At 39.5% G+C, this 25,953-nt stretch overlaps 2 protein-coding genes across 6 annotated transcripts in view; both read left to right on the forward strand.

Annotated features, from left to right (window-relative positions):
• Positions 1–2,571, forward strand: part of DENND6A (DENN domain containing 6A) — a 44,173-nt gene extending 41,602 nt beyond the window's left edge. For 4 of the 5 annotated variants that reach the window (XM_077821373.1, XM_077821375.1, XM_077821374.1 and 1 more), the window contains 2 exons: positions 569–689; positions 1,746–2,571. In XM_077821373.1, the coding sequence (XP_077677499.1) occupies positions 569–689; positions 1,746–1,864 (240 nt within the window). In that variant the 3' untranslated portion in view covers positions 1,865–2,571. Of the gene's footprint in view, positions 1–568; positions 794–1,745 lie in introns of all 5 variants that reach the window. The other variant, XR_013346616.1, reaches the window with a different exon arrangement.
• A 6,905-nt stretch (positions 2,572–9,476) lies between these two features.
• ARF4 (ARF GTPase 4) lies at positions 9,477–25,752 on the forward strand. Its single transcript, XM_077821469.1, has 6 exons — positions 9,477–9,804; positions 20,398–20,478; positions 20,859–20,968; positions 23,158–23,229; positions 23,750–23,875; positions 24,794–25,752. The coding sequence occupies exons 1-6, from the start codon at positions 9,738–9,740 to the stop codon at positions 24,878–24,880; spliced, it is 543 nt and encodes a 180-aa protein (XP_077677595.1). The 5' UTR covers positions 9,477–9,737; the 3' UTR covers positions 24,881–25,752.
• The last annotated feature ends 201 nt before the right edge of the window (positions 25,753–25,953 follow it).

Raw genomic sequence — 25,953 nt, forward strand, 5'->3', positions numbered from 1 at the left:
CCATACCCAATTAGGGGTTTCCCATTGGAGCCTCCGACTCACTGGTCTCTAGCCTCCAAACTCTCCTGATGTCAGCATCTTTCCAGCAGGAGCTTCTCTCACGCCCTGCAGTGGCCTGGGCTTCCTGCTGCTCTTTGTAGGAAAATCACCTGATCTTGTTTGTGGCTCATTCAGTAATCAGGGTTGGCTAGCCTCAGACCCTCAATACCTTGAGGGACAAAGCACCCAGTTAGACTTACTGATGTTGGCAATCTAAGTAGAGATGCCAAAAATTAAGGGCTCAGTCCTGCTCCCATTGAAGCCAAAGGGTGTTTTGCCATTGACTCCAATAGGAGCAAGACTGAGTCCTAAATGAACCCGGAAACCAAACTTCCCTTGATTCCTGGAAGTCTGTCCAAATCAAGGTTGAAATAAGCTGGTGGTATGAGGGGAAGCTTGCATTCCCACTGTCCACGTACCTGTTCATTAGATGGAGGACTTCAGATCCATTAGTCTGATTTCTTTTATGAACATTAAATTCACTTGCAGGTTTTTTATTGAAAAAAGTGTTTAATTGTGCCTCCTGTAGTTCCAGGCTGACAGAGAACATCTACCCATGAAACCTGACACTATGGAAAAGCTACAGATGCACATTGATGCAATTATACTAGCACTTCCAGATGATTTACAGGATATTCTGCTCAAAACTGGTACAACATGATTTCTATTAGGATTTTTATGTCACAAACACACAACATATTTCAAAGCTTCACAGAAGAGACTGGCAGAGATCAATGGAATGGAGCTGTGAATGGTATATTAACACCTGTAATTGACAGTAGTAATAGTGGAAAAACAATTTTTAGCTTTTCTTTTAAAATAGAAACCTACAGGGTTCCACTTAAATCCTGATGGCACTAAAGAATTTGTGTTCATTATGTTTAAAACCAAGTGCTCTTATGAAAAACCTGTGGGTATGTGAAATTATGAAACATGCAGGACCACAATGCAATGCTGGCATTGCAGAATGTTTTTTTAAATTGGTGCTGCTGTGCACATTCCTGTTAACTCAGGGGGAAGCAACATTCACCTTGGCTTTGTAAAGAGACTGTCCCATTTAAGGTAATATCTAATTGCTTTTAATGCCTTCTTTCTTTAGATATTTTTCATCTGATGTTACAATAGCCTGGCAGTTAGTTTTTGACTTGGATGAAGTACATAATAGTTGAGGAATTTTGTTGGTAAATCATTGTTTACAATTTTATGATTTATAGAACTGCTATTAGCAGAGACAAGTGAAAGCATTAAATTGGCCATTAATCTTGTTTTATTTTTTTACTCTTTTTTTCAATTATTATATTACATCTGTCTCTGCACAGAAAAGAAGGCATCTGTTAAATGTGTCCTAAGAAAGAGGAAACTGGTATATTTTCCTTTAACTTTGTCCATTTAAGTGAGATAATGGGTGACTGTCTTCACAGGCCTTAATTAATGCTAACCTCAGATTAGCTGTATTTTTATCATTGAACAATTAAAATGATTTTAAAGCTGAACTCCTGAAATTCAGGATTTAAGTTTTCATTAATCAGTCTTAACTATATAGTCTTCATCACAAAATATACAGTGTTGCTTACTAAATATACCAAGTTTAATGTTACTGTTGCTCATCCTGCAATAGATGTCAGTAGTGCTAGCTGGCACAGAATCCACTGTAGTTGAGGATTTTTGTAGTAGTAATCTTATGGTGTGCTTCTCTCTCCTGCCAGGAAATGATTCTTTTTTAGGAGGAGGAAATGGGGCAGGAGAGAGGAGACTATATTACTTTCAGCTGAAGGAATCTTATGGATTGTTGAGACTATATCCAGAAGGGGTTGCAGCACAGTGAAGCTACTTAAAATACATGCATACAGTAAATATGCATAAATAACCATTTTTCATTCTATATTAAGCAACAAGAATATGTTGCCACTAGATCACTTTAAACCAAGAAAACTAAGACTGGTATAAAAAGTGCACATTTGCTCTGCATGCAAGGAGTGACTTTGAGGATCTATTCCAAGCAGGATAAGATGAAGCCATGATGTACAAATAAATACAGTACATACTGTATACTCTTAAATGACAAGTGGTTCACAATTATCAAAACATTCTGCTTTACGTACTTTGGGTCGAATAAGAAGTCTTGTGACATTGCAATCCTGCTATGGAAAAAATGCCTTTGTATGATAAATATTTCATACTATCTTTCTAAAAATGTCTTTAGGTATAAACGGTCACATTGTTATTTTTAAGAAAATATGTATTTTAATACTCTTACAGTTTATATAAAATTATTCGTGATCAGAAGATAGTTTAACAAATTGTATCAAGACTGTCATTTAAATTATACCACTATGGCATTAATTAATCTCTAACTTGCAATTTGTTTTGCACAACTGATGACTAGCATTTCTAACCCTGAAACTGAAAAGTGGCCATTACTCTGGTAAATTATCTTTTAAATATGACAGGTTTCAGAGTAGCAGCCGTGTTAGTCTGTATTCGCAAAAAGAAAAGGAGTACTTGTGGCACCTTAGAGACTAACCAATTTATTTGAGCATAAGCTTTCGTGAGCTACAGCTCACTTCATGGGATGCAGCATCCGATGAAGTGAGCTGTAGCTCATGAAAGCTTATGCTCAAATAAATTGGTTAGTCTCTAAGGTGCCACAAGTACTCCTTTTCTTTTTATCTTTAAATATTTAACTGAAGCACTCTATGCTATCTTAGAACCTTGTAAACTGGCACCAATTATGTCAGCCTATTACCACTTGACTGAAAATATGTATTTTTGTAAAAGGAAATAAATGTCAATCTTTTGGAATGTTTATTTAGGTTTCTTGTTCAGCAAATCACATGTCCAAATTATCTCCTGCATTGAGGAATTGTTGAAGCTGTTCAGCAGCCCACAGAGACTGTTCCTTATTTGCCCCTCTGCCGGAACCCTCATCATTTGTCTCACTGCAACAGCAGGGAAGACAGACCCTTACACACACACCCACCCCCAAAAGGAGCATGTGATGGTGTGTGATTGGGAGAAGACTCCAGAGGGATGGGGAGTAGATGAGAAAGGAAGGGGAAAATTCTGGACAAGGGAAGCAGAGAAAGGAAGGAAGGTGATGCAGTATAAGCAAATAAGTGGTGAAATAATGGGAGTGGGGCGGTAAGACATTTTGGAGGGACAGACAAGGGAAGAAGTCCTAAGGAGCAGAAAAGAAGGGTAATGACCTCAGAGTAGGAAGGTGAGATGATGCCAGATGCTTCTGCCTACTTTTTGCCCTCTGAAAATGCCTGGGGGAATTGAGGAGACAATCTGCTTGGGCCTTCTGCAAGCTAACAAATAGAGGCATCAGTGACAGATATGGAGGTGCTCTGTGACAATTTATAAATACTGTATGTTGGCCTGGTTCCTGGGATGCTTAAAGTATGAATGTATTGCTTTTAGTGTAATAGGGGACTATCTGGAAAAACAAGCAGGAAAGAAAAGAATGGCCAAATATAGTCACCTGTCAGCAAACAAGACAATTAAGGGACAATACAAGAACTATTAGTTTTGATGATTTTGCCTCTATCTCCAGCCAACCTATAACAGTGGTTTTGACCTGGACAGAAAAAGGCCCACAAATGCAAAAGAACAAAGCAACTCTGGGAGGATTAAAAGGGGCACCCTCAAGACAGAGGCTGCAGCAGTTTAGGGGAAACAGAGATACACAATCCACACTGGGGATGTACAAAGAAGTTACACCTGCCTGGGTTACCAGCAGGAGATGGTAAGATTTTTAGATAAGATATACACTCTACATGTATGTCTATCTTAAAATCTTTTTCCCTAAAAGCTTTGTTCTTACTGCTAAAATAAACAAAACTTTGATTTTAAGGCTGTTTTGTCACTATATGCCACTGGTCACAAACTCCTGAAGGGAAGAACCACAGGTCCCTGAACTCAGTTGGGCCTGTAGGGTAATAACAGTTGATATACAGGATACTGTACCCCAGGGCCCAGTCTAAGAGTGGGAGAGTTGTGCAATCCCACCTTGTGATAGGTAAAAATACAAGGCTTAATGCCTGCAGGCATGCACTCAGACCTGAAAGGAGACAGAGGTGCAACTAGCTTTTGAACCATGACAGCAGCTATGGTCTGATCAGAAAAGAATGGATAAAGAAAGGTGTGAGTGTAACAGTTCCGTATGGTTCTGCTGTGCAACCAAATTTCTACCAATTTTGAGACCCTGACCATTGATGATGATGTATATTCAGATTTAATAAGTCATGAAGTCAAATAGCTAACTCAGTTGAAGTTTTATTTTAAGTAAAACAATGAAGCAATACTTATTACAGCACTATGCAGAATACAGAAAAGGAAACGTATACCAAATCTGAGACTGGAGAAGTGAGGTAGTATACTTGAGTTCACTTATGACTAACTCCCCAAAACTCACCCCTTATATACTGCTCAAAACAAAGAAAAATCCTTTATTATGCTTGATCTTATTTTGATTCAATAAGCCAGTAATATTTGTAACCAGTTTATCACTGTTGGGACCATGTGTGACCATAATTAGCTCTTAATACTTGGATATTAATCCATACATACCACGTGTCCCTTATCCATTTTGTAAAACAATTACAGAGCATTTATGAGCATCACTTATCAATTGCACTGTTTTGTCCATTACAACATATATCTGTAACAGGTATGTCTTTATAGACTGTGTTCACAGAAAAGAGAAAGAAAATGAACTATTGATGGTAGACTTCTAAATTTCATGGTATATGATTTACATAATAGATAAGCTAAAGACATCTGTTCAACCAGTCACTATTTTATCAATTACAATATATATCTATAATCAAGTCATTATGATAGAAATCATCTGTTACAGTAATTCCTGATAACCTTAAAGCCTCTTTCGATGATGATCTTATTAATTGCTGAAAACATCTGCCTTGTGTAGGTTACAAGTGGTTCCTTCCTGGACATTCTTTAAGGGTCAAGAGTTTAGAGTAAAAAAGACACACAATCCATTATTTAACAACACACTAAGGTCTAGCTAAAATTTAGTATTATTGATAATGCGCTAGGGGCAGCTAATGTTCTGAGTAAAACAGTAGACAATAGAGTACAGGTCTACTAGGACGAAGATGTTCATTTATTTAAAAGAAAACCCTCTTTAACAGTGTAGCCAGCACCTTTGGCTAACACAAGTTTTTGGGATTTCTGGTCAAGAAATCGAGTTTAATACAAAAATAATAATAAAGGATTAATATTTACTGTCCAGTACAAACACAGAAGCTTGCTTGACACTTCTCCCTTTGACGTTAGTTTCCACCCACCCCACACTTTATTTTGGTAACTGACCATGGAGATTATTTCCTTGAATTCCAGTGTTTGTTTGGGAATGGGCAAGTCTCTGACTTCTCTGCAGAACCTAGGAGCACCCCAACTAGTGCAAGAACATGAGAGCCTTGGGGTCTGAAAGGAAGTAATTTTAGTGTTTCTTTGTTACTGTGCAGGGCATTTAACTCCCCTAAATTTAGCTGAGCATACAGCTTTCATGAGATTAAAGACTGAGTGATTTGAACAAGAGATGGGCATGGACTAAAGCCTCAGATCTGTGCACTGTAAAACTCTGAGGAAATCTGGACCTGGACTTCATTGGTTACTCTCTCTACCTTGAACCAAAGCACCCACAGTACAGACAGAAGCCCACAGCAATAAATTAAAATAGATTTTTTTTAGTTACAATTTTAAATTTTAAACAAATTTTAATTGTTTTAACTTTTAAAAAAATATTTTACCTTTGTTATTCAGAGCAGCATGATTTTAGATTTTTGCCCTTTATATTTGAACTTTAAGCCGTGTCTGCAATTAGCACCTTGAATCACTACTGCTGGAGCATGTTCCTTCTGTCCTTAGGCAATATTTGCATTAACCTGCGAAGTGAAATGTATGATTAGAATAATTTTAAAATAAACTTTCTTCATTTAGTAATTTCTTGCTGATACTTAAAAGCTCAATAAAGCTTGATTATTCTTCAAAGGTAAAAAATGTGCAACTACCCTATACTGTTTTCATTAGGGAATATTTACTGTAGTTACCCATTATATGAGCCTGTCATCGGAGATTGAGGTTCTTGATTTCATCTGTGATTTTTTACAAAATTCTTTTACCCCACAAGGCAGCTGTAAACTATTTAAATATTCAAAAATGGTAGCTTTAAAATGTTTCATAATGGAGGAAATTCCTGGAAGATGAGCTCTAAAACGTAAAGGGTGAAATCCTGGCCCAACTGAAGTCCATGCAAGTTTTGCCGTTGACTTCAGTGAGACCAGTATTTCATTCTAGATTTTCATCCTGCAATTTTAAATATATATAAACTAATGTTTAAACATAGCTAATGTAGTTTTGCAGTGTATTAACAGGAGTGTCATATGAAAGACACAGGAGGTAATTGTTCTGGTCTGTTCAGTCCTGGTGAAACTTCAGTTGAAGCACTATCTGTCTATCTCTGCCCTTTAGGCCTGGGTACCCTTCTGCTGTGACCCAACTCCCTACCCTGCTGTGGGTGCATGTGTGACTCTCTTCCCCCCTCCCCCCCCACCAGGCCTGTACCTTCTCCCAACCAACTCTCTCTGCCTTTCTGTGTGGGTATGGAGCTAGTGGAAAACTGAATGGGCTCAAGTGAATGAGCTTGTGGGGGGTGGAGGACACCAAATGTCTCTGAAAGCCACTAGTGTGAGTAAATTGAGCTCCCAGTTGAATTATGAGTTTTAGGTTTCAAGGATTCCTAGAAGTGAAGTCTTCTCCAAGAGCTAAAGCAGCCAGAAGAATGGCTGGCCAGCACAGATGCAGCAGGTGGTGAGGGAAGGGGGTCAGAGTATGGGAAAGTGAGGATGCTTAAAGAGATGAGGGAATTGAGGGTGGTGGGGCAGTGACGTTGCTCAGAGGTTGGGGAGAAGAGGTGGGAAGCAAGGGAGTTCCAGGGCATGGGCAATTCAGGATTCAAAAACAAAAGCGTTTCCCCATGATTTCTCCCTTGTACCTTTAAAAGGCCCAAGGTGCGAGGCTGCATCTGGGATTCAGCAAGGAAGTGTTGGGGATAAGCATCTGCATAGTTGTCCTGGAATTGCACTTTAGAAGTGGGAATGTGGTCACCAAAGAGACAGGCGAAGTAAAGTTGAGCAGAGATGCATGAGAAGAAAATGTGGGGGACCGGCCACATGCAGTTGGCAAAATGGCAGGACAAACAACGTAGAAAATCTGAGTGTAAAGCACAGAGAACCTGGAAAAGGTGAAAAATGTGGAAAGAGAGAGCCTGTTCCCTGTAGTCCTCTTTGTATGTGGAAAGAGCATCAACAACTCAGGAACATTGGAGGAACCTGACTGGAGATAAGAGGACCTAACACAATTAAGTGGCAACTGGTGGAGCAAGACCCTGGAGGCGGGGAAAGAGTCTGGGAGATCGCAGGACTCTGTGGGCATGGGGGTAGTCTGAGAATAAAAGGAGCTCAGAGGAAAAGAGATTACAAGACTGGAGGAGAGGAGCAATGTAGACACAAAATGGAGCAGGGGAGAAAGACAACCTGTGCGGGGGAGAGATTCATCAAGACAGTAGGAAAAGTGCAGAATAGACAGGGCTTACATTAGACTTGCTAGGACCCAGAGCAGAAACTAAGGAGGGGGGCTCCCTACCCTGCCTCCTTAACCTGCTCACATATCTGCAATGTTTCTGAAGCCCAAGCCCTGCCACCTGGGGCTGAAGCCGAAGCCCGAGCCCTGCTATCCGGGACTGAAGCCGAAGGCTGAGCCCTGTGGTGTGGGGCCTGAGGTGATTGCCCTGCTTGCTAACCCCCTAACACCGGCGCTGAGTTTAGGAAGAGAAAAAGAAACAAAATAATGTGTTATACAAACTTACTTTTAAAATTTTGTTCATTTTGAATTTGATTTAATCATTACTGAAGAGTCAGATGTGTTTCATATACCTGCTGAGTAAATGTCTTTGTTATGTTATGGTCTTTTTACAACATGTAAAGGGAGCTCTAAAGACATGGACCTGGCTGCTGGGGAATACCTCAGCTGGAGGAGTGTTCTTGGGGTGCCAAAAAGCCAGTGTAAAAGCTCTCAGGTGTGGTATTGCCTCAATGACTCTTAGAGACTATTGGCAGCCAAGTGTAAATTAGAGGAGTCCTTAGATTTTCTTATTCATGTTAGGGCCAAGAACCAGAATGGGGGAGGCACAAAGGTAATACAAGGGCATCTTTGTCCCACTCTTTAATCCTGATGAAACAGAGGTTTGTTGGACCTAAAAATCAGGCCTAAATATGTCATTTTTAATTCATGAGTCAATACATGCTTAACATATGTTCCTTGGCTAAAACCTGCCCTATATATATCATTAAGGCTAAGATTTTGTCATGGCTATTTTTAGTAAAAGTTAAGGACAGGTCACAGGCAATAAACAAAAATTTACAGAAGCCATGACCTGTCTGTGACTTTTTCTGCTGCGACTCCATGGTTTCCCCTGCCTCTATGGTGGCTGGGAACTGTGGGATTCCCCCTCTGCCTGCAGCAGCTGGAAGCCTCTGCTCATGGCGGCTAGGAGGTGAAGGATGACCATATTTCCCAAAGAGAAAACGGGATACCCCCTAGCCGCTCGCCTGAGGCATCCCCCTCCCCACCCACACAAGGCCGTCGCCCATAGTTGAAACCCTGAGGGCCTCCTCAGGATGCTGTCACCTGTCGCTGGAACCCTGTCAGGGTCCTGTCCCTGACATAAACATAGTCTTAGATATTTCTGCTCTAATTGGGAATATGGTTCAGTTGATTCAAGTCTAAGTCCTTGCACATTTGCTGCCTTGTGCCCTGGTTTGAGGTGTTCCTTATCTTCTCAGCAGTGCAACTATTTGGGTGCTGAGTAGGCTGACCAGATAGCAAGTGTCAAAAATTGGGACGGGGGGTAATAGGTGCCTATGTGAGAAAAAGACCCAGAAACCGGGATTGTCCCTCTAAAATCGGGACACCAGATCACCCTAGTGCTGAGTGTTAACCTGAGGGCAGCAGGATTAGTCTCTGTGAGAGACATGCTGCCAAACCCTTCTTCCCAGAAAGGGCGGCGGCTAGGGGGCCATGGGTTAGGCCCCACAACCCCACTGGGAGAGACAATGAGCAGAGCCCCGAGCACGCTCTATAGGTGGCCGTGTATAACCACTGACACCCTGGGCCGCAGCCTAGGGCACGGAGACTACAGCCCCCAGCACGCAGTGCGGCGCAGAGAGAGACTACAGTTCCCAGCATGCCACGCTCTACTCAGGCCAAGAGAGGCAGGGAGCTTAGGAACCTGGGACTGCATCTCCCATCATGCCCTACGCCAACGAAATGAAGCTATCGAGGAGCACCTGGCGTATAGCACGCTGGGAGTTGTAGTCAGTCTCTGTTCGGAGGGTTTGTCCGGGTCAAGGGCGGGTGGTGGCGCTGCAGTGAGGATGTGGCGAGCATGACGTGATTTTGTCCGCGTTGGAGCTGGGGGCGGCCGTGGTGGCGAGCGTGACGTGGCAGAGAGCGAGCGAGGCTCCCCCGGACACAAGAGCAGCAGCAGTCGCCGCCGCCAGCAGTTGCTGGGCTGGGACCCCGCGGAGGGATCTGAAAGGAGAGACCGGCTTGGGGATATAAACCGCTGCCGCGCACACACTCCGCCTGCTCGCCGCCCAGCCCGAACCGCCATGGGCCTCACCATCTCCTCGCTCTTTTCACGTCTCTTCGGCAAGAAGCAGATGCGCATCCTTATGGGTAAGAGAGAGACCCCCGGACCCGCCCGGCCCTGCCATCCGTCGCCTGAGGGATTCGGACCGCGCTCGCCGCATCCGCCGCCCCCTGCTTGCCGTTACTCGGCCTCTCTCGTGTAGACGCGGCTGGGCCCCTGCGGGGGGAGGGGGGATGTTCCGTGTGGCTGTTGGGGACGCTGTAGGAAGCGGCTTGGGGCTTGCGAGCCGGCTACACTGGTGCAGGACTACGGGGCGGGAGGAAGCGTCTGTCTGTGTGCGCCCTTCAGGCCTGGGTACCCTCCTGCCGTGACCTGACCTCTTGCCCCGCCGTGGGTGCGTGTGTGTCTGTCTCCTCGGGCCTGCGCCTTCTCCCAGCCAACTCCCGGCCTGTCTGCGTGGGCATGGGGCTAGTGGAAACTGAACGGCCTCAAGTGAATGAGCTTGGGTGGGTGGGAGGGAGGGGCTGTGTGCTCTTCCCTTTATTTTCTTTACCTACCCACCCCACAGTGCTGTTGGTGGGAGATTTTTAGTCTTTTTATTAGGAAAATGTCCTACACCCTGCTCCCACCCTCCCTGAGGCTTGTAGCCAAGGTAGGGGTTATTTAGCACCGTGTGTGTGCATGCGTGTGTGGGCCCACACACGATAAAATAAGCATAGACTGTAAAAAGAATGTGAAACTGTAACAGGTAAATGCCATATCTGATCGTTTTGTGAAAGGATTTGATATTTGAGGAATGTCTCCTCAGTTCTAGGAGTTCACTGGATTTGCATGTGTCCCCACCCCCATCTCCTATGTGTGCATGCAAATCCGGTGAACTTGAATTAAAAAGATCTCCCTCAAAATCTAATCCCTTTACATATATTAGGTATCACCTTTACCTATCACAGTTTAAGTAATGTGGCTGTTTTGATCATGATGTGACAGGACCAAGTGTGTTAATGTATCCTAAGAGCTCCAGAATTTGACTGCTAAACAGAAAGCATTAATTTCCAGGAATTCAGCCATCTTTGCTCATTTTGTTCTGAGCAAGAATGTTGCCTTTAATCACAAATTCTGGTGTATCTTGCATATAGGATTATAAAAATACAAATTTTTGTATCTAGTTAGTTTTATTAGGCCACTGTCTGACCACAGTTACGTTGTGGCTCTTCTGAAATGTATTGTGTAACCAGTGGCACTGGAACATATTTTACAGGGGGGGTGCTAAAAGGTCGTGGTCCCCACCCCAAACTTGTTAGCTCACTACCCACCTACTCTTGTCCGTGCCCCTGCATACCCCCAGAGGTGGGGGACACGGCCAGGGGTAAGAGGGCCAAGGCTGGGACCCTGCGTGTGGGGCTGGCGGCTGTCAGGACCCCAGGTGCGGGCCAGGAGCAGAGTGCTGGGCCGGTAGCCCTGGGATCCTGGGTGGGGGGTGGCTGACAGGACCTCGCATAAAAACTGGGGGTGCACTCTAGTTCCTGCGCCTATGTGTGTAACAGTTCAAACCAAGCTGTATTCAATGTTTCCTTTCCTCCCATACTCAACTTTATACACTCCTTTTCCTACAATTGTCCAGCTAGGTGAATGGGGCTTTTTTCAGTGCCTATCAGTTGGTCTTTAATTAGCAGGAGGGGTTGCAGTTGAGTAATATAAAGAGAGCTTCTTGTACCATGGCTCAATCCATTGCCTTTGCCCTGCATCAAACTTCTGTTGGCTAAAGAACTGAGAATGGAATTGGCTTCTAACTGTTGGCATATCAATTTGGGCCTTAAAAATGTTTGGATATGCATGAGAAACAAGAGGTAATAACCACCTAATGTGCTATGTGTATGTATAGCAGACCTACTGACATCAAGAATAAATACCCACCCCAACCCTGGAAAATGATTCTGTATTCATAGGATATGAAAGCCAGTATACACCAGTTGACATTTCACCAACACTTGTGTAGCAGCTTTTTTTTTTTTTTTTGCAGTGCTTAAATTTGTTGATATTTTAATTACTTAAAATAAGAATTTAAACCTGAGATGACTGTATCCTTTAATGTAATTTTTGCCTCTCTATAAACAGCATAGTAAATATACAGTAAAAATCTTTTTTTAAGAGAACTACTAGCATGTCAAGCTGACTTCTCATATACAATTCTAAATGACTAGGTATGAAACCTTGGAAAAGATGGTTGTAAGGTAAATATTGACGCTTGCAGCACTATTGTTTTTACTCTTGCAGAATGATGAGAATACAAGAACAAACTGTGTTCTTGAGACCATAATAGTTCATAGCACTTCAAACACTTTATCCGTAGTAATTAGTTCAGCTCTAACACAGATACAGACTAATAAGTCAGACCATCCAGTAGCTGTTTGGACAACATCAAATGAGGTTGGTTTTTTTTTTTGTTTGTTTGTTTTGTTTTTTTTCCTGTCATGGTTTTTAAGGGTTTGACTACCCTACAAATACAAGTGGGTCAGGGGACATGGTTACTACATATTTTCATTATGTAGTATAGACAGAACCTGTTTAAGGTTTTAGCTTGGTTATGAAACCTGGTTAGATGCTTCTACACTACAAACAGTGTTATGACAAGCTCCTTTGAGACAGTTGTATTTGTAGTATGGAAGGAAGGAGATATTTGTAAGCAGGTGTCCACATCATAATTTGCACCCCTATTGGTATTTTCTCCTTATCTATTCAGTCTAAGTTTAAAAAGACTAAATTAGTTTCTGCCTCAAAAGTGATTTTTGACTCAATTTTGGCACATGGGCTGGTCTGTGTGGTAGGAGGGTAGGATTTTTAATTGTTGCCACTTGTGTTTCAGATAGATATGATTTCAGTCTCCAGAGCTGTCAGTCTATTTCCTTTACCTGAGTGAAATTACTTTTTCTAAAAATAGATTTGTTTATTGTGTGTGCTAGAAAATAAACATTTGTTCAGTGTTCGTATGTAATTTACTTCAAACACCATAATACTGACAGAAGTATTGTAAGCAACTTTCTTTTACTCTAATACTTCTGCAAAACACTAACTTTTACAGAGTTAATCCAGAGTCATGGCACATACTTCGTGTTTCTGAGTGGATACAAGTTTTTTAATACTTTGCACTTCATCACGTATTTTACAAGCTTACTAATTTTATGGTGTAAGCAAAGAACAAAATTTTTTAACAAGATTAGGGCTATCAATTAATCACAGTTAACTCATGCGATTAACTCAAAAAAAGAAGTGTGATTAAAACTATTAATCACACTGTTGAACAACAGAATACTAATTGAAATTTATTAAATATTTTAGGATCTTTTTCTACATTTTTCAAATGTATCTATTTTGGTTACATCACAGAATACAAAGTGTACTGTGCTTGCTTTATATTATTTTTTGTTATAAATATGTGCACCGTTAAAATGATAAAAGAAATAGTATTTTTCAATTCACCTAATATAAGTACTGTCTTGCAATCTCTTTATCATGAAATTGCTACTTACAAATATAGTCGGTTTTTTTTTAAGCATAACTGCACTTCAAAACAATGTAAAACTTTAGAACCTACAAGTCCGCTCAGTCCTACTTCTTGTACAGCCAATCACTAAGAGAAACAAGTTTGTTTTACATTTATGGGAGGTAATGCTGCCTGCTTCTTCTTTACCGTGTCACCTGAAAGTGAAAACAGGCATTTGCTTGACACCTGTTGTAGCTGGCATCACAAGATATTTACGTGCCAGTTCCACTAAAGATTCATATGCCTCTTCATGCTTCGGCTATCATTCCAGAGGACATGCTTCCATGATGATGATGCTCGTTTAAAAAAAAATGCATTTTATTAAATGTGTGACTGAACTCCTTGGGGGGAGAATTGTATGTCTCCTGCTCTGTTTTACTCGCATTCTGCCATATATTTCATGTTATAGCAGTCTTGGATGGTGACCCAGAACACTTTCTCTGCAAATTTGACAAAATTCAAAGAAGATACCAATGTGAAACTTCTAAAGATAGCTACAGCACTTGACCCAAAGTTTAAGAATCTGAAGTGCCTTCCAAAATCTGAGAGGGTTGAGGTGTGGAACATGCTTTCAGAAGTCTTAAAAGAGTAACACTCCAATGCGGAAACTACAGAATCCTAACCACCAAAAAAGAAAATCAACCTTCTGCAGTTGGCATCTGATTCAGATTATGAAAATGAACATGTGTCGTTCCACACTGTTTTGGATTGTTATTGAGCAGAACCTGTCATCAGCATGGACGCACGTCCTCTGAAATGGTAGTTGAAGCATCAAGGGACATAAACTTTAGCGCATCTGGCACGTAAATATCTTGCGGCATCGGCTACCACAGTGTCATGCGAACGCCTGTTCTCAATTTCAGGTGACACTGTAAATAAGAAGTGGGCAGCATTATCTTCTGCAAATGTAAACAAACCTATTTGTCTGAGCGATTAGCTGAACAAGAAGTAGGACTGTTTGGAATTGTAGGCTCTAAAGTTGGACAATGTAGAAAAAACCAAAAATATTTAAATAAATGGTATTCTATTATTGTTTAATCACGCTGTTAACTTTTTTAAATCGCTTGACAGCCCTAAAAAAGATATAATAATCTCCTAATGGCAACCCCTAACTAAATTTATGATTAGGAGGATAATAGTCAATAGTGCATTATGTCACAAGTGGATTTACAAAGCTGCTTAAAAATCATAATTGCCTCATAGATAAATATTCCTACTTTGCATATTTATATATCTCTATATTTTAAAGGGCTGACCAACCATTTATATTCTTGTGTGTGAGGAAGGGAAAGCACAATTCCAACTCTATTTTACAGATACGGGTGAGGGGGAAAGAGACAGCTGAGATATTGGGTTAAATAATTTAACATAGTTGAAGTCAGTAGGGCAGGGGTTAGAATTCAGATATTCCTTGGTCCCAGTGTTACTTTTAGTCCATAGTCCAGGGTCTTTCAGTAACGTTAATATATACCCATGTTTTTCTTCATATTGCACCTTGCAGAATCATAATTATATCATGTCACTATATTCATCACCTGTTAGTATGGCTATGCAACTATCTATCATCTCTGAGACAATAGATTGCTAAAACATCCATCTTCCGAGAGACATATTAGCTTTTCAAATATTAAGCTGCTAAGTAACAGGGAATCAGACTGTCTTATTAACTTTGGCTATTTCAAACACAAGGACAATTCCTTTTGGGGATTTTGGGAATCCCACCTGTGTGGACCAAAAAACACAACCCACAAACCTATAAATAGCCACATTAACAAGCCTAGCCGCAAATCAAGGGCATGAATTGTTTGTTTGTAACAGCCCCTGTAAAACATAGTGAAGAAATTACAAGGTAGAACTTGTTTATATCAATGTTAAAATTAAAATTTCAGAATTTTTCTTATCTGTGAATATGAATCACAGATGATTCATATGAATTTGAATTTGGAACATAGTTCCTGCTTCTTGGGAAATCTGAGTCTGGCTTCCACAGTGTATTGTTCTTGAATATATTCCATTTAAAAACCAATCCCTAAATTTTGTGGTTACTTGCGTAAAGCTTCGTTCATGTTTAGATCACAGGTATGCCATGTCTAGGTGGCTTAGGCTGGATTTTAAAAAATGAAGAATTTACCCACAGGGCAAAACTACTATCTCTTTTAGGATATAGAATAGTAGAATGGTGTAAAATACAAAGTGGTGATAAAATCTTTTTGGAGGGCACTTAGCTTTAGGCAGTGGAATTTGGTTGGCTGAAAAGAACAGTTTGAGATTATTTTAACACTGAGTACATGTGAGTCTGTAGAGGGAACTGAGTGCAGATATATAGGCAGTTAGTTTAATGGCTCCAGAACAAGCAAATTTCAGAAGAAAGGGCCAAAAATACCTTTGGAGAAATGCTTAAAGGAAGTAGAGGAAAATGTAACATTCCAACCAGACAGTTGTAAGTAATCTGTATAATTCTTTCAAACAGTTCAGAGGAGTTGCTTCTCATGCATGCAACTATGAGAGCTGTAAGTAAGTATGGTGCTAGCACTTATGCAGGTACCATGGGGATGTAAAGGTGACTAGCAGAGTGGAGTTCCTGGGAGAAGTGCACTGCAAGCCTGGGATTTATAAGTGACTTGAAGAAACTATAAGTAAAGTCGGGCGGGGTTCTTCAAATGGATAAAGTAGGTAGGCATTACAAAGATCAAATAGGTGCAAGGGCAAAGCTGTACCTGCCATGTGACCCTTAATTACTATCTGAACGGCTCTGTCTCAGGACTTCATAAACAACTGTCAACACACTTGTATTGTGTTGAGATTACATTAAACCTTAGTGGGGGAGAGAGCTAAAAGTTAATATTTCTGGAAAAGAATCCTTTCTTTTTCAGATTATTTTGCATCTTGGTTATATGTGTCTGATTTATGACTTGGTGTTGGGGAATGTCAGAGTTCTTTTCATGTAAACTTGGGAGAGTTGTTGTTAATTGGAATTCTTAACTATCACCTTTCGTGACAGACAGTTGACTTACCTATAATTTGATAGTCAGAGGACAAGTTTAAAAATATACTCATCAAATGTAAAAATCCTATAAATCAAATGTGGTGGTAAATACGTTTCAGTCTCTTAGGAGAATAAGAACAATTGCAAATGGTGGGACTGAATAATTTGTTTTAGAAAGCTGAATACTGAAGCACTCTTAAGAAATTGGCACATGGTAACATGTAAATTGCCAATTTCTTTAGTAAAAAAAAATGCATATTAGCTGAAATATATGGTAAATCATAACTGTTCAAATTATGTGATTTTGATACTCTTAAAAGTTATTTAAAAATCTAAAAGGGGAATAATTTATTTGCAGCTTGTAATAAGGAAGTTTGAGGACAGGGGTTGGCTATATTGGTGAGAGGGCTGGCAATAATGCAAACTTTTAGACTTCTAGCTTTGGTAAACTGATAATAATCCAATAAAACTTCTTGGCATTTGAACTGGGAATCTGTTTTACTGCCATATTGTGATTTCTTTTGTATTCATGTAAATGCTTATATTTTCACCGTGAAAGTTCCTGGAAGTCTTAAATCCTTTGTTCAAAGACTTGCAGGTAAGGCCTGTTCTTGGTGTTGAGTATTTCTCTCCTAGTATGCTACAGAGCATTTTTCATCATGGTTGGTTATCTTTCACACGTGTGAGCATACAAGATTCCTTCTTGACATTCCAGTATTGCCAACTCCAAGAACTTACATAAAGAGTAGGTACTCACAAAAGAATGATCTTGTTGTAAATCATGAGACTTTGAAAAATGTTGAGTTTGATTTATTTGCCATCTGGGTTTTGAGTCTTTAGGATACAAGTGGGTCACATTTTTAAAGTTTTATTATTTTTCTGCTACTGTAAGAGCTGGAAACTTTTTTTTTTTTAAGATGAGTTGATGTTATCCCATAATCATATAACTGAGTTTAGGTTTACAAAAAAAAAAAAACCCTGCATTTCTTAAGTGAGCATTGGCATTTCCTGACCACTGAGTTTAGCTTCTTGTTTGTTTTCAAGGTTGTCAAACTTACTGATGAGCCATTTGCCTTAACAGATGTTACAGTTTTTGACAGGTTTCAGAGTAACAGCCGTGTTAGTCTGTATTCGCAAAAAGAAAAGGAGTACTTGTGGCACTCATTGGATGAAGTGAGCTGTAGCTCATGAAAGCTTATGCTCAAATAAATTGGTTAGTCTCTAAGGTGCCACAAGTACTCCTATAGTTTTTGAGGAATTCAAGTATATATTTTGAACTGGTTACCCTTCTCTGCATAATCTTAATTTTCATGGAGTAAATTCCATCTTTTCTGTTATATTAAGGCTTCAAGAGGCAGTCAAGTATTATGCTTGTTTCATATGTGGCTTCTCTGAAGGTCCAGGCATCTTCTCTTCCATTTCGAAATGCTCAGTAAAGTGGCTGAGGTCTGAACATGTTTGTACTGCAATTTAAAGACCTGCGTCTGGCTCAGGTCAGTTGGCTCAGGCTCATGAGGCTTGGGCTCATGGGGCTATAAAACTGCAGTGTAAATATCCAGCCTTGGGCTGGAGCCAGCAGTCTGGGACCCTGTGAGGGGGTAGTGTCCCAGGCTCTAGCCTGAGGCTGGACATCTACACTGCAATTTTATAGCCCTACAGCCCAAGCCCCATGATTCGTACCCGCTGTGGGTATTTAATTGCAATGTAGACATACTCTGAGAGGTCAATCTTGGACAGCGATACCTTGGGTTATTAGTCATTATTTCGGTACAGGTGATAGATTTGAAGAATTGATAGTTGCTCCTTTATAGAGTCCCCCTTTGAATATTACCCAACACTTCACTGTTGTAGGAAAAATGCTGAAACAATATTGGCAATTTTAAACTTTGCAAGTTCATAGAACTATTTCAGTGCCACCTACTATTGTAGCTAATCATCTAGAGGAGTGGATGGGGTGGAATATTGGCAGTCTGAAGGGCAAGCATTTAGAAATCACGAAAACACATTTAGAGAGCTCTTAAAATGGAATTCTGAGAATTTTCTTTTACCTAAAGAAGTCTTTTTGACAAAAGTATAATACATGGCCTTTTGGCTTTACAGATTCCAAGATCAATGAAAGCAGTTGATTTTCTTAAATATTTTCTTCTCAAACTGTAAATACATTAATTTGTATAATATCACTATTCATAAATGTCTAAAATACTGTAAGACACTTATAGGGAGGTTTTGCAAATGGAAAATATACTGTAATTAAGCAGTTAGCATCCTTTGAGAAGGAAGAGGTTTTTAAGGGTCTGGTTTCATTCTGCATAAGTGGTTGAGTAATCTGAAATTACATTATATTGCAACACTATGAAAACTGCCTTATTTATCAGTGTACAGCTTGATGTCAAACACCCCAATATGGAGTGCAGGACGGCTACAAAAATAGCAAGTAAGACATTAGTTCAAAACATGCTACAGTATTGGAGAATGGGTATAGTAATACAAGAAAAGGTTGCTGAGTATGCTGATACTACCAGAAAGAGTTTTTGTGTTTGTTTTTATTTTTTAGTTCTCTCATTTTTGTTTGTTTGAGAAAAGTGTTCCCAAAGTTCTACTGAAAGCTCTGAGTTTCTCAAATGGTATTTTAATTAAAATGGTTGTTGCATTTACCCATTGAACACTCATTCTTGCAGTTTACTTCTTAAATAACATTTATTCATGGACATGTGCAGTAGGTCATAATACATTTCCGAATGTGTGTTGAATTGGTTTTCTGGGACAGAGTCTAAATTCTAATACTTCTCAAAATACGTATCAATCCACTCAGCTGACAGTATTTGGAAACACCATGATAGACTTCCAGATATTTATTTGCAAAAGCTGCTCCTCTTAAAGTTCTGTGGGTACATGTCCACTTAAAATACACACACATTTTTTAAATGTACAAATAGAAATAAATTAAAAATCAACTCAAAAAGGAAACAAACAAAAAACCCCACATCACACCACAGTCTGCCTGGAAGGTCAACAAACTAGAGTTTTGTTGGAGCAGCAAGGAAGCAAATTCCAGAGCAGAGTTCAGAAGTGGGGACTGTTAACCCGAACAGCCCAGTAGACTAGAATAGTGTATGGAGACATGTATTATGGGTAGCCATGACACAAACCACGTAGGGCTTCTATATAAAAAATAGTTTGCGTTGTTCCAGAAAGTAAATTGTTCAGTGTAGTCTGTGGATCACAGGTGTTATATGCTCTCCATATATGGAATGTCACTAAGGGCTTGTCTACATTACCGCTTGAGTTCATGTAACTTGCATCGCTCAGGGGTGTTACGTCACTCAACAGGGTGGCTTAAGTTACTTCGACCTTAAGTGGTGTCCATACTGTGCTATGTCAACAGGAGATGCTCTCCCACCGACATAGCTTCCGCCTCTCGTTGAGGTGGAGTAATTTATGCTGATAGAAGAACACTTTCCTGTCGGCATAGCACGTCTTCCCCAGATACATTACAGTGGTGCAGCTGCACTGATGTAGTGAGGTAGTGTAAAATAGCTCTAAGTGAGCTGCTGCATTTCATGTTAGCTGAAACTTTGAAGTGATCAAGAGTAGTCTCAGGTGGGGCATGCTGCAGTAGCCAGATCTGAAGGTAATAAAGGGATCAATAACAGACAAGGTCTGCATTTGAGAAGAAAGAAAGTAGCTTCCAATCTGATGCTGAATAAGTGAAGGAGGAGAGAGAACTTCTGGCTGCTGCCTAGAAAATATTGCAAGGCATGTCAAATACATGAAAACCTGCTAGAGCAAAACCTTTACATGTAAACTGCAAAGTTTGTTTAAAAACAAATTAAAACTCCTACTAGTCACTTACATGATGCCTGAAGAAGAAAGTTACATAGCTTTCTGATCATGTAAATGGAGAATGGAACTCTGGTATTAAACTTGAATTCTTAGCTGATTGGCTTCTGCCTCAAGTGATGGGTGGAGAAGGAAGGAAAGAAACATACTTGGTGAATCCACCTTTTTTTTGGGGTGCTATTTAGGAACTTACCCGTTGCTCACTGAAAAGTGAATCCCCACCCTGTTGTTAAGTGGAATATTTGTCAAGAGCATGAATTAGTTAATACTGTGAAACTAAAATTAAACTTTATATATATTTTTTTTTTTTAGTTGGTTTGGATGCTGCTGGTAAGACAACTATCCTGTATAAACTGAAGCTAGGAGAAATTGTCACCACAATTCCCACTATTGGTAAGAGAACTAATGATTGCTTCTCATTGAATTACTAATGTTAAATGTAATTGAACTACAGAATCATTCACTTTAAAATCCTCAATTCTCCTGAGGGAGAAAAGACCTAACTATTTTTCATTGTAGGACCTTTGTTTCAAGAGCTAGTTTGTGGGGTAGTGGGAGATACATGTTCCCCAGAATAGAAATTAGTATCGAGTTGGACTCTTAGTCCCAAATTTCATAAAATGAGAATTTCTTGATCATAACAAAAAAGTGTGTGTGTGTGTGTACGTGTACACAAGACAGCTCATCTAGCTTTCTTTAGAAAGTAAAGTTGCTATTTTTAAGAGGACAACTGACAGATTTACTATTTAACCATTTTTTTTCTTTCTTTTTAGGTTTTAATGTGGAAACAGTAGAATATAAAAACATTTGTTTCACAGTTTGGGATGTTGGTGGTCAAGATAAAATTAGACCTCTTTGGAGGCATTACTTTCAAAACACACAGGTATGAGTTCTGATGTTTTACAAGTAAAAAAATTTGCACATACGTTCATATTAAAATGAATACCACTGTGTACAGTATCTCCAGAAAATGGTCTGCCACCATTTCCATTTTCTTCTCATGAGTTGGTCCCCACCATATCTGCTGGAATTCTGAGGATCCTTGGCTTTTTTTGTTTCTGTTTAGCTGGTGTACACTATATACTTTTGCCATCATAGCATTGTCAGTCAGGGATGTGAAGAGGTGTGATTCCTCTAGTGTATATACAGTTATACCAGCAAAACTGTATTTTTAGCAAATACTTGTTTTTTCTCTAAGGGAAAGTGGTGAAGGGGGAATTGTAATTTTACTATGCCAGTACAAGAATAGTTTTGCTGGTATAGTTGTATCCACACTAAGGCCTGGTCTACACTGGGGCGGGGGTGGTAGTGGCGGCGAGCAAGTCGGTCTAAGTTAAGCAACTTCAGCTACAAAAATAGCGTAGCTGAAGTTGATGTACTTATAGCTACTTACTGTGGTGTCTTCACTGCGGTAGGTTGACCGCTGACGCTCCTCCGTCGACTCTGCCTACGCTTCTAGCCCTTGTGTGGAGTACCAGAGTTGACAGGAGGGCGCTTGGTGGTCAATTTATCACATCTTCACTAGATGCGATAAATTGACCCCCGCTGGATCGATCACTCCAGAGTTAAGTGTAGACATGCCCTCGGATATATCCACGTTAGGAGCACTTTGCTGGTGCATTATACCAGAATTCCAATAGCAGTAAAGTACTCCTAGTGTAGACATAGCTTAATATAGTCTGACTGGGATAGACGGGATTCCCATGAGGGACCTGCCAGTGTTGCTCCTTGAAGTGCCAGAGGGTCACTGAGCTATGTGATGGACTTTCTCACCTCATTAAATTTGATGCTTTGTCTGCTAACCTCCTGAAACTGAAGAGGGACTTCGAGTAAAGAAGTAAGTTTAATGCCTAGCTGCCCTTGTAGGTATTTCTCTTTTAACCAAACTGAAGACAGATAAGATACATTTTTACTTGGAGTAGAATAAATATGTATTAAAAATGTGCATGTGAATATTCTATACATTATGCTTAAATACAAGTTCTGTTTATTGGGCTCCCTTTGCTTATAAAGTATCTAAAAATGTTTCTGGAAAACCGTTAATTGGGGTAGTGTTGCTGGTTGTTTGATGATCGGGGCAATGTCAAGTTCACTTCACTGCTTCTGTCATCACTGCAGGGGATTACAATGTGGTTTTTAGGTAGTTAGTGGAAAGACAAGTAATTTATCACATTTCTATACACCCCAGCATCAGAGGAGATTCATGCTTGTTGCTCTGCTTTGTGCAGGATTGTTGCCAGGAAACTTCTGTCTGCAGTAGCACAGGCATGATCCTGGGGCATGTACAAATAGGAGTATGTGGTGGAATGTGACTAGACAAAGGGACTGGCACAGCGTATCAGTTGAGGACTAAAAATGTTATCCTACTTACATCTTCAGACCTATTATGGAAGCATCATCAGGGACCTTCAAAGGGGGAGAATCTGCTTCTTCAGAGGAGGGTAGGCTGGAACTGTAAGACTTAAAATCCCCACCTGAAGGAGTGGAAGGCAGTATGGAATAAGCTCTTTAAAAGAGAAATGTCAGTGTCAGAAGTGGTGTTAGGAACATTTGGTAAAACACATTTCTTAAAAACTAAATTATACTTAAAAGGGTTGAGAACGCTCAGCTTTATAGGGTGGAGGACATTTTTAATAGTGTCTAGATAACGTGTCTTTGGTGCAATGGAACATATGAAAATAAGGAAAACTATCACAATTTGGCCAGTTATCTTTCCCTGAAATTCTGATATGCAGATTACAGTCTGGGAATTGTAGCCTTGTTTGTGTGTGGGGGTTTTGTTTTTTGTTTTTAAAACCTTTCTGTTTAAGTAGCCGAACTTAATTTTCACAGTGTATGTTCATGTCATGTCTGCGGATGACCTAGCTGGCTGAAGAGTCTACCTCATGTAGTCCATGATCTTTCTCTGTATATGTTAATTAAAAGACTACTACTTTTTCAAACTTGCATTTCTTAGGGAGGGAGCAGCCAGAACTGTACTCCTTCACAATAATTCATGTAATCTTTTTCTTAGAACACCACTGTATGCTTAAGTTTTATGGCGACTTATCAAAGCTGCTTAACTTTTTGCAGGGTCTCATTTTTGTGGTAGATAGCAATGACAGAGAGAGAATTCAAGAAGCAGCGGAAGAACTGCAGAAAATGGTAAATATTAATATCTTTTGGAACAGAATTGACATCTTCTGTATTTACTTTACCAAGTCAGCTTTTCTGCAAATGGTGAATATGCCAGTTTTGCTGAAATTTCAAAACCCTTGCACCTTCAGGAAGTCTTAAAACGTGTATTGTAGACCTTTTTTCAAATAATTCATCACTACTTATCTAAAATTGTTTAGAACATGAGTGGACTCTGGTTGAGAACTACTAATGACTTCACCCAATTCCTTTGGGATGTAAAACCCAAAAGAAAAGTAATCTGTTGACATTGAGCTGTCGATACAAATTAGATCTAAACTGCTGTTTGAAACAATGTTGCTTTACCTACACTAGTGCAATTTGTACCATGGGGACTTGATGCTCTCAATCAGAAGCTACTCACTGTGATTTCAAGAGTGAGAATGAAAAAGCTTGTAGCACTTTGTCCTTTATTTCTTAATTGCATCTCTAGATGCTTTTTACAGTAATTAAATGGAAAAATAACTAGCATGGTCTCTTATCCTGTTAGCTTCAGGAAGATGAGTTGCGAGATGCAGTGCTACTGCTTTTTGCGAACAAACAAGACTTGCCAAATGCCATGGCAATCAGTGAAATGACAGATAAACTAGGTCTTCAGTCTCTGCGTAACAGAACTGTAAGTACTAAAGTTTTAGTCAAATTTTTTGTAAGCAAATGTACTCTTTAAGTTTTAAGCTTTCATTTTTTTTGCCCCTCCTTGAAAAGATGTAATGTGTATTTGACATGCACAAAGTGTTATTTCTACAAAAGAGTGACGTATAAAATACAAACTCTGTAATCAAGAGCAAATAAAATGCTTCATTATTCCTTTTTTAAATAGGAAGGTACAACCATTACAGACTATTGAATATTTTGGGGCATGTTTTAACTTTGTGTGTTTGGCTTTACTCTACTCTTCTGTTTGTTATTTTGAAGACAGACTGAGAATGGAATTGTGTCCAAGAGTTTTTAGGGAACAATCTATAATAAAAATGCCCTACAGGATATAAGGGAGGCTTCATCTACACACAACTTTTATTGGGGGCTTTTAAATCACTGTTTTATATAATTCCTCATTGCATTTTTTTGCATAACTTTACCTCTTCATGTTGACAGCTGTGGCTTATGTCATTATGAACTGGTTTTAAAAAGAGAGAGGTTAAATCATGTAGTAAAAATTCCTTACCTGTGACCTCAATAGCACCTGATTAAAACAAAGAATTTTAATTTACAAAAATTCTTTACATTTTACACTTTTTATTCATCTTCAGTTTCACTTTTGATTCTTGTGCACTAATATAATGTGTCAGTATTTGGGCGGTAGACATAGCAGGAGATTCTTCAAAACCCAATAGCTAATTTAAAATTTTTTCTTGAAAATATCTTCTCTTACTGTTAGGCTTTGTGGTGGTGTGAAATAAGTTTTGGAAAAACATACTTGTTGGGATCAGACTACATTATATCGTACCATAAGAATTACACCCTGGTAGTATGTAGGAATTCAGTATTTTAAAGTTCACATTTCATTTTATTTTATATTTTTGTTCCTTAACAGTGGTATGTCCAAGCGACCTGCGCTACACAAGGAACTGGTCTGTATGAGGGACTTGACTGGCTGTCAAATGAGCTCTCAAAACGCTAACTCAAACTGGATGACTTTCTCACCAGGGACATGTTTGATATAAGTGGTCTAGGCTTGTTACAACAAAATTAGTTTGCATCTTGGTTATTAAACAGTATCTGGAACGGGTTTGGGCAGGATATTACAGCGTTTCAACTTATTTTGTTGCCAATTATTGTTTACCAAGCTATATGTTGCAGAAGTAGCAATATGCTTGGGTTTAAAAAAACAAACTCCTTAACTTGGAAAAAAGTGTATCTTCTGATTTTTACTTCCCTTGTTAGGTTAAATGCCTGAATATAGTTGTTGTGACACCTTTAAAATCTGTTTTGAATACATTTTGAGCCCCAATAAATTAAGTAATGTTTTTTAAAGATTTCCTCCCTGCTACTGATACTTAGTTTACTGATACCTTATTATTTCATTCCTCAGACAGTCTGCTGATTTAAAAATGTAGCATTCCATTTATATTTATTTCTCTCCCTTGCCAAAAAAAGACTTGTTCCAGCCCAAAAAATGCTCTAAAACACTATTCAGACCTACTGCACAAAGGAACATTTTATTAACCTTGGGTTCCATCAGCCCAACTTGCCTTTGTGTGAATTGGATTTGATGGGTAGCATAGTTCTGTGCTGGTTGCAAAGAGCTCACGTTGAGGTGGTTTTTAATATTCAGCAGATTGTCTTCCTTTATATTGTATCTTTTTATGTTGCATGTTGCTTTTGGTATCAGCCTGAATGTTTTTGCCCAGTGTATAATAGTTCTGCTGAAGTTTTACTGTTTATTGGTGAACATATCTTCATAAAGAAAAATTTTGGAAAAATCATCAAACTCAATGGATTAGTTTCTTCATAACCCACTTGGAATTATTCCTAATAAAATGATAAAATGTATAGTTTTGTGTATGCTCTTATTGAATCTTAAAATTGTGAAACTGATACGAACATTTGACAGACTTATTCTTTTTTCCATAAATTGAGTTCTGTAGTTTGTGAACACAAATCTCAGATTTTCAATTTTCGAGGAAGGGTCCCTGAAGATGGGCAGGTAACTTGTATACAGTGCAGTAGGTTATTGTCATCAAGGCTTAAATA

This window comes from Eretmochelys imbricata, chromosome 7 (genome assembly GCF_965152235.1).
Source record: "Eretmochelys imbricata isolate rEreImb1 chromosome 7, rEreImb1.hap1, whole genome shotgun sequence".
NCBI lineage: Eukaryota > Metazoa > Chordata > Testudines > Cheloniidae > Eretmochelys > Eretmochelys imbricata.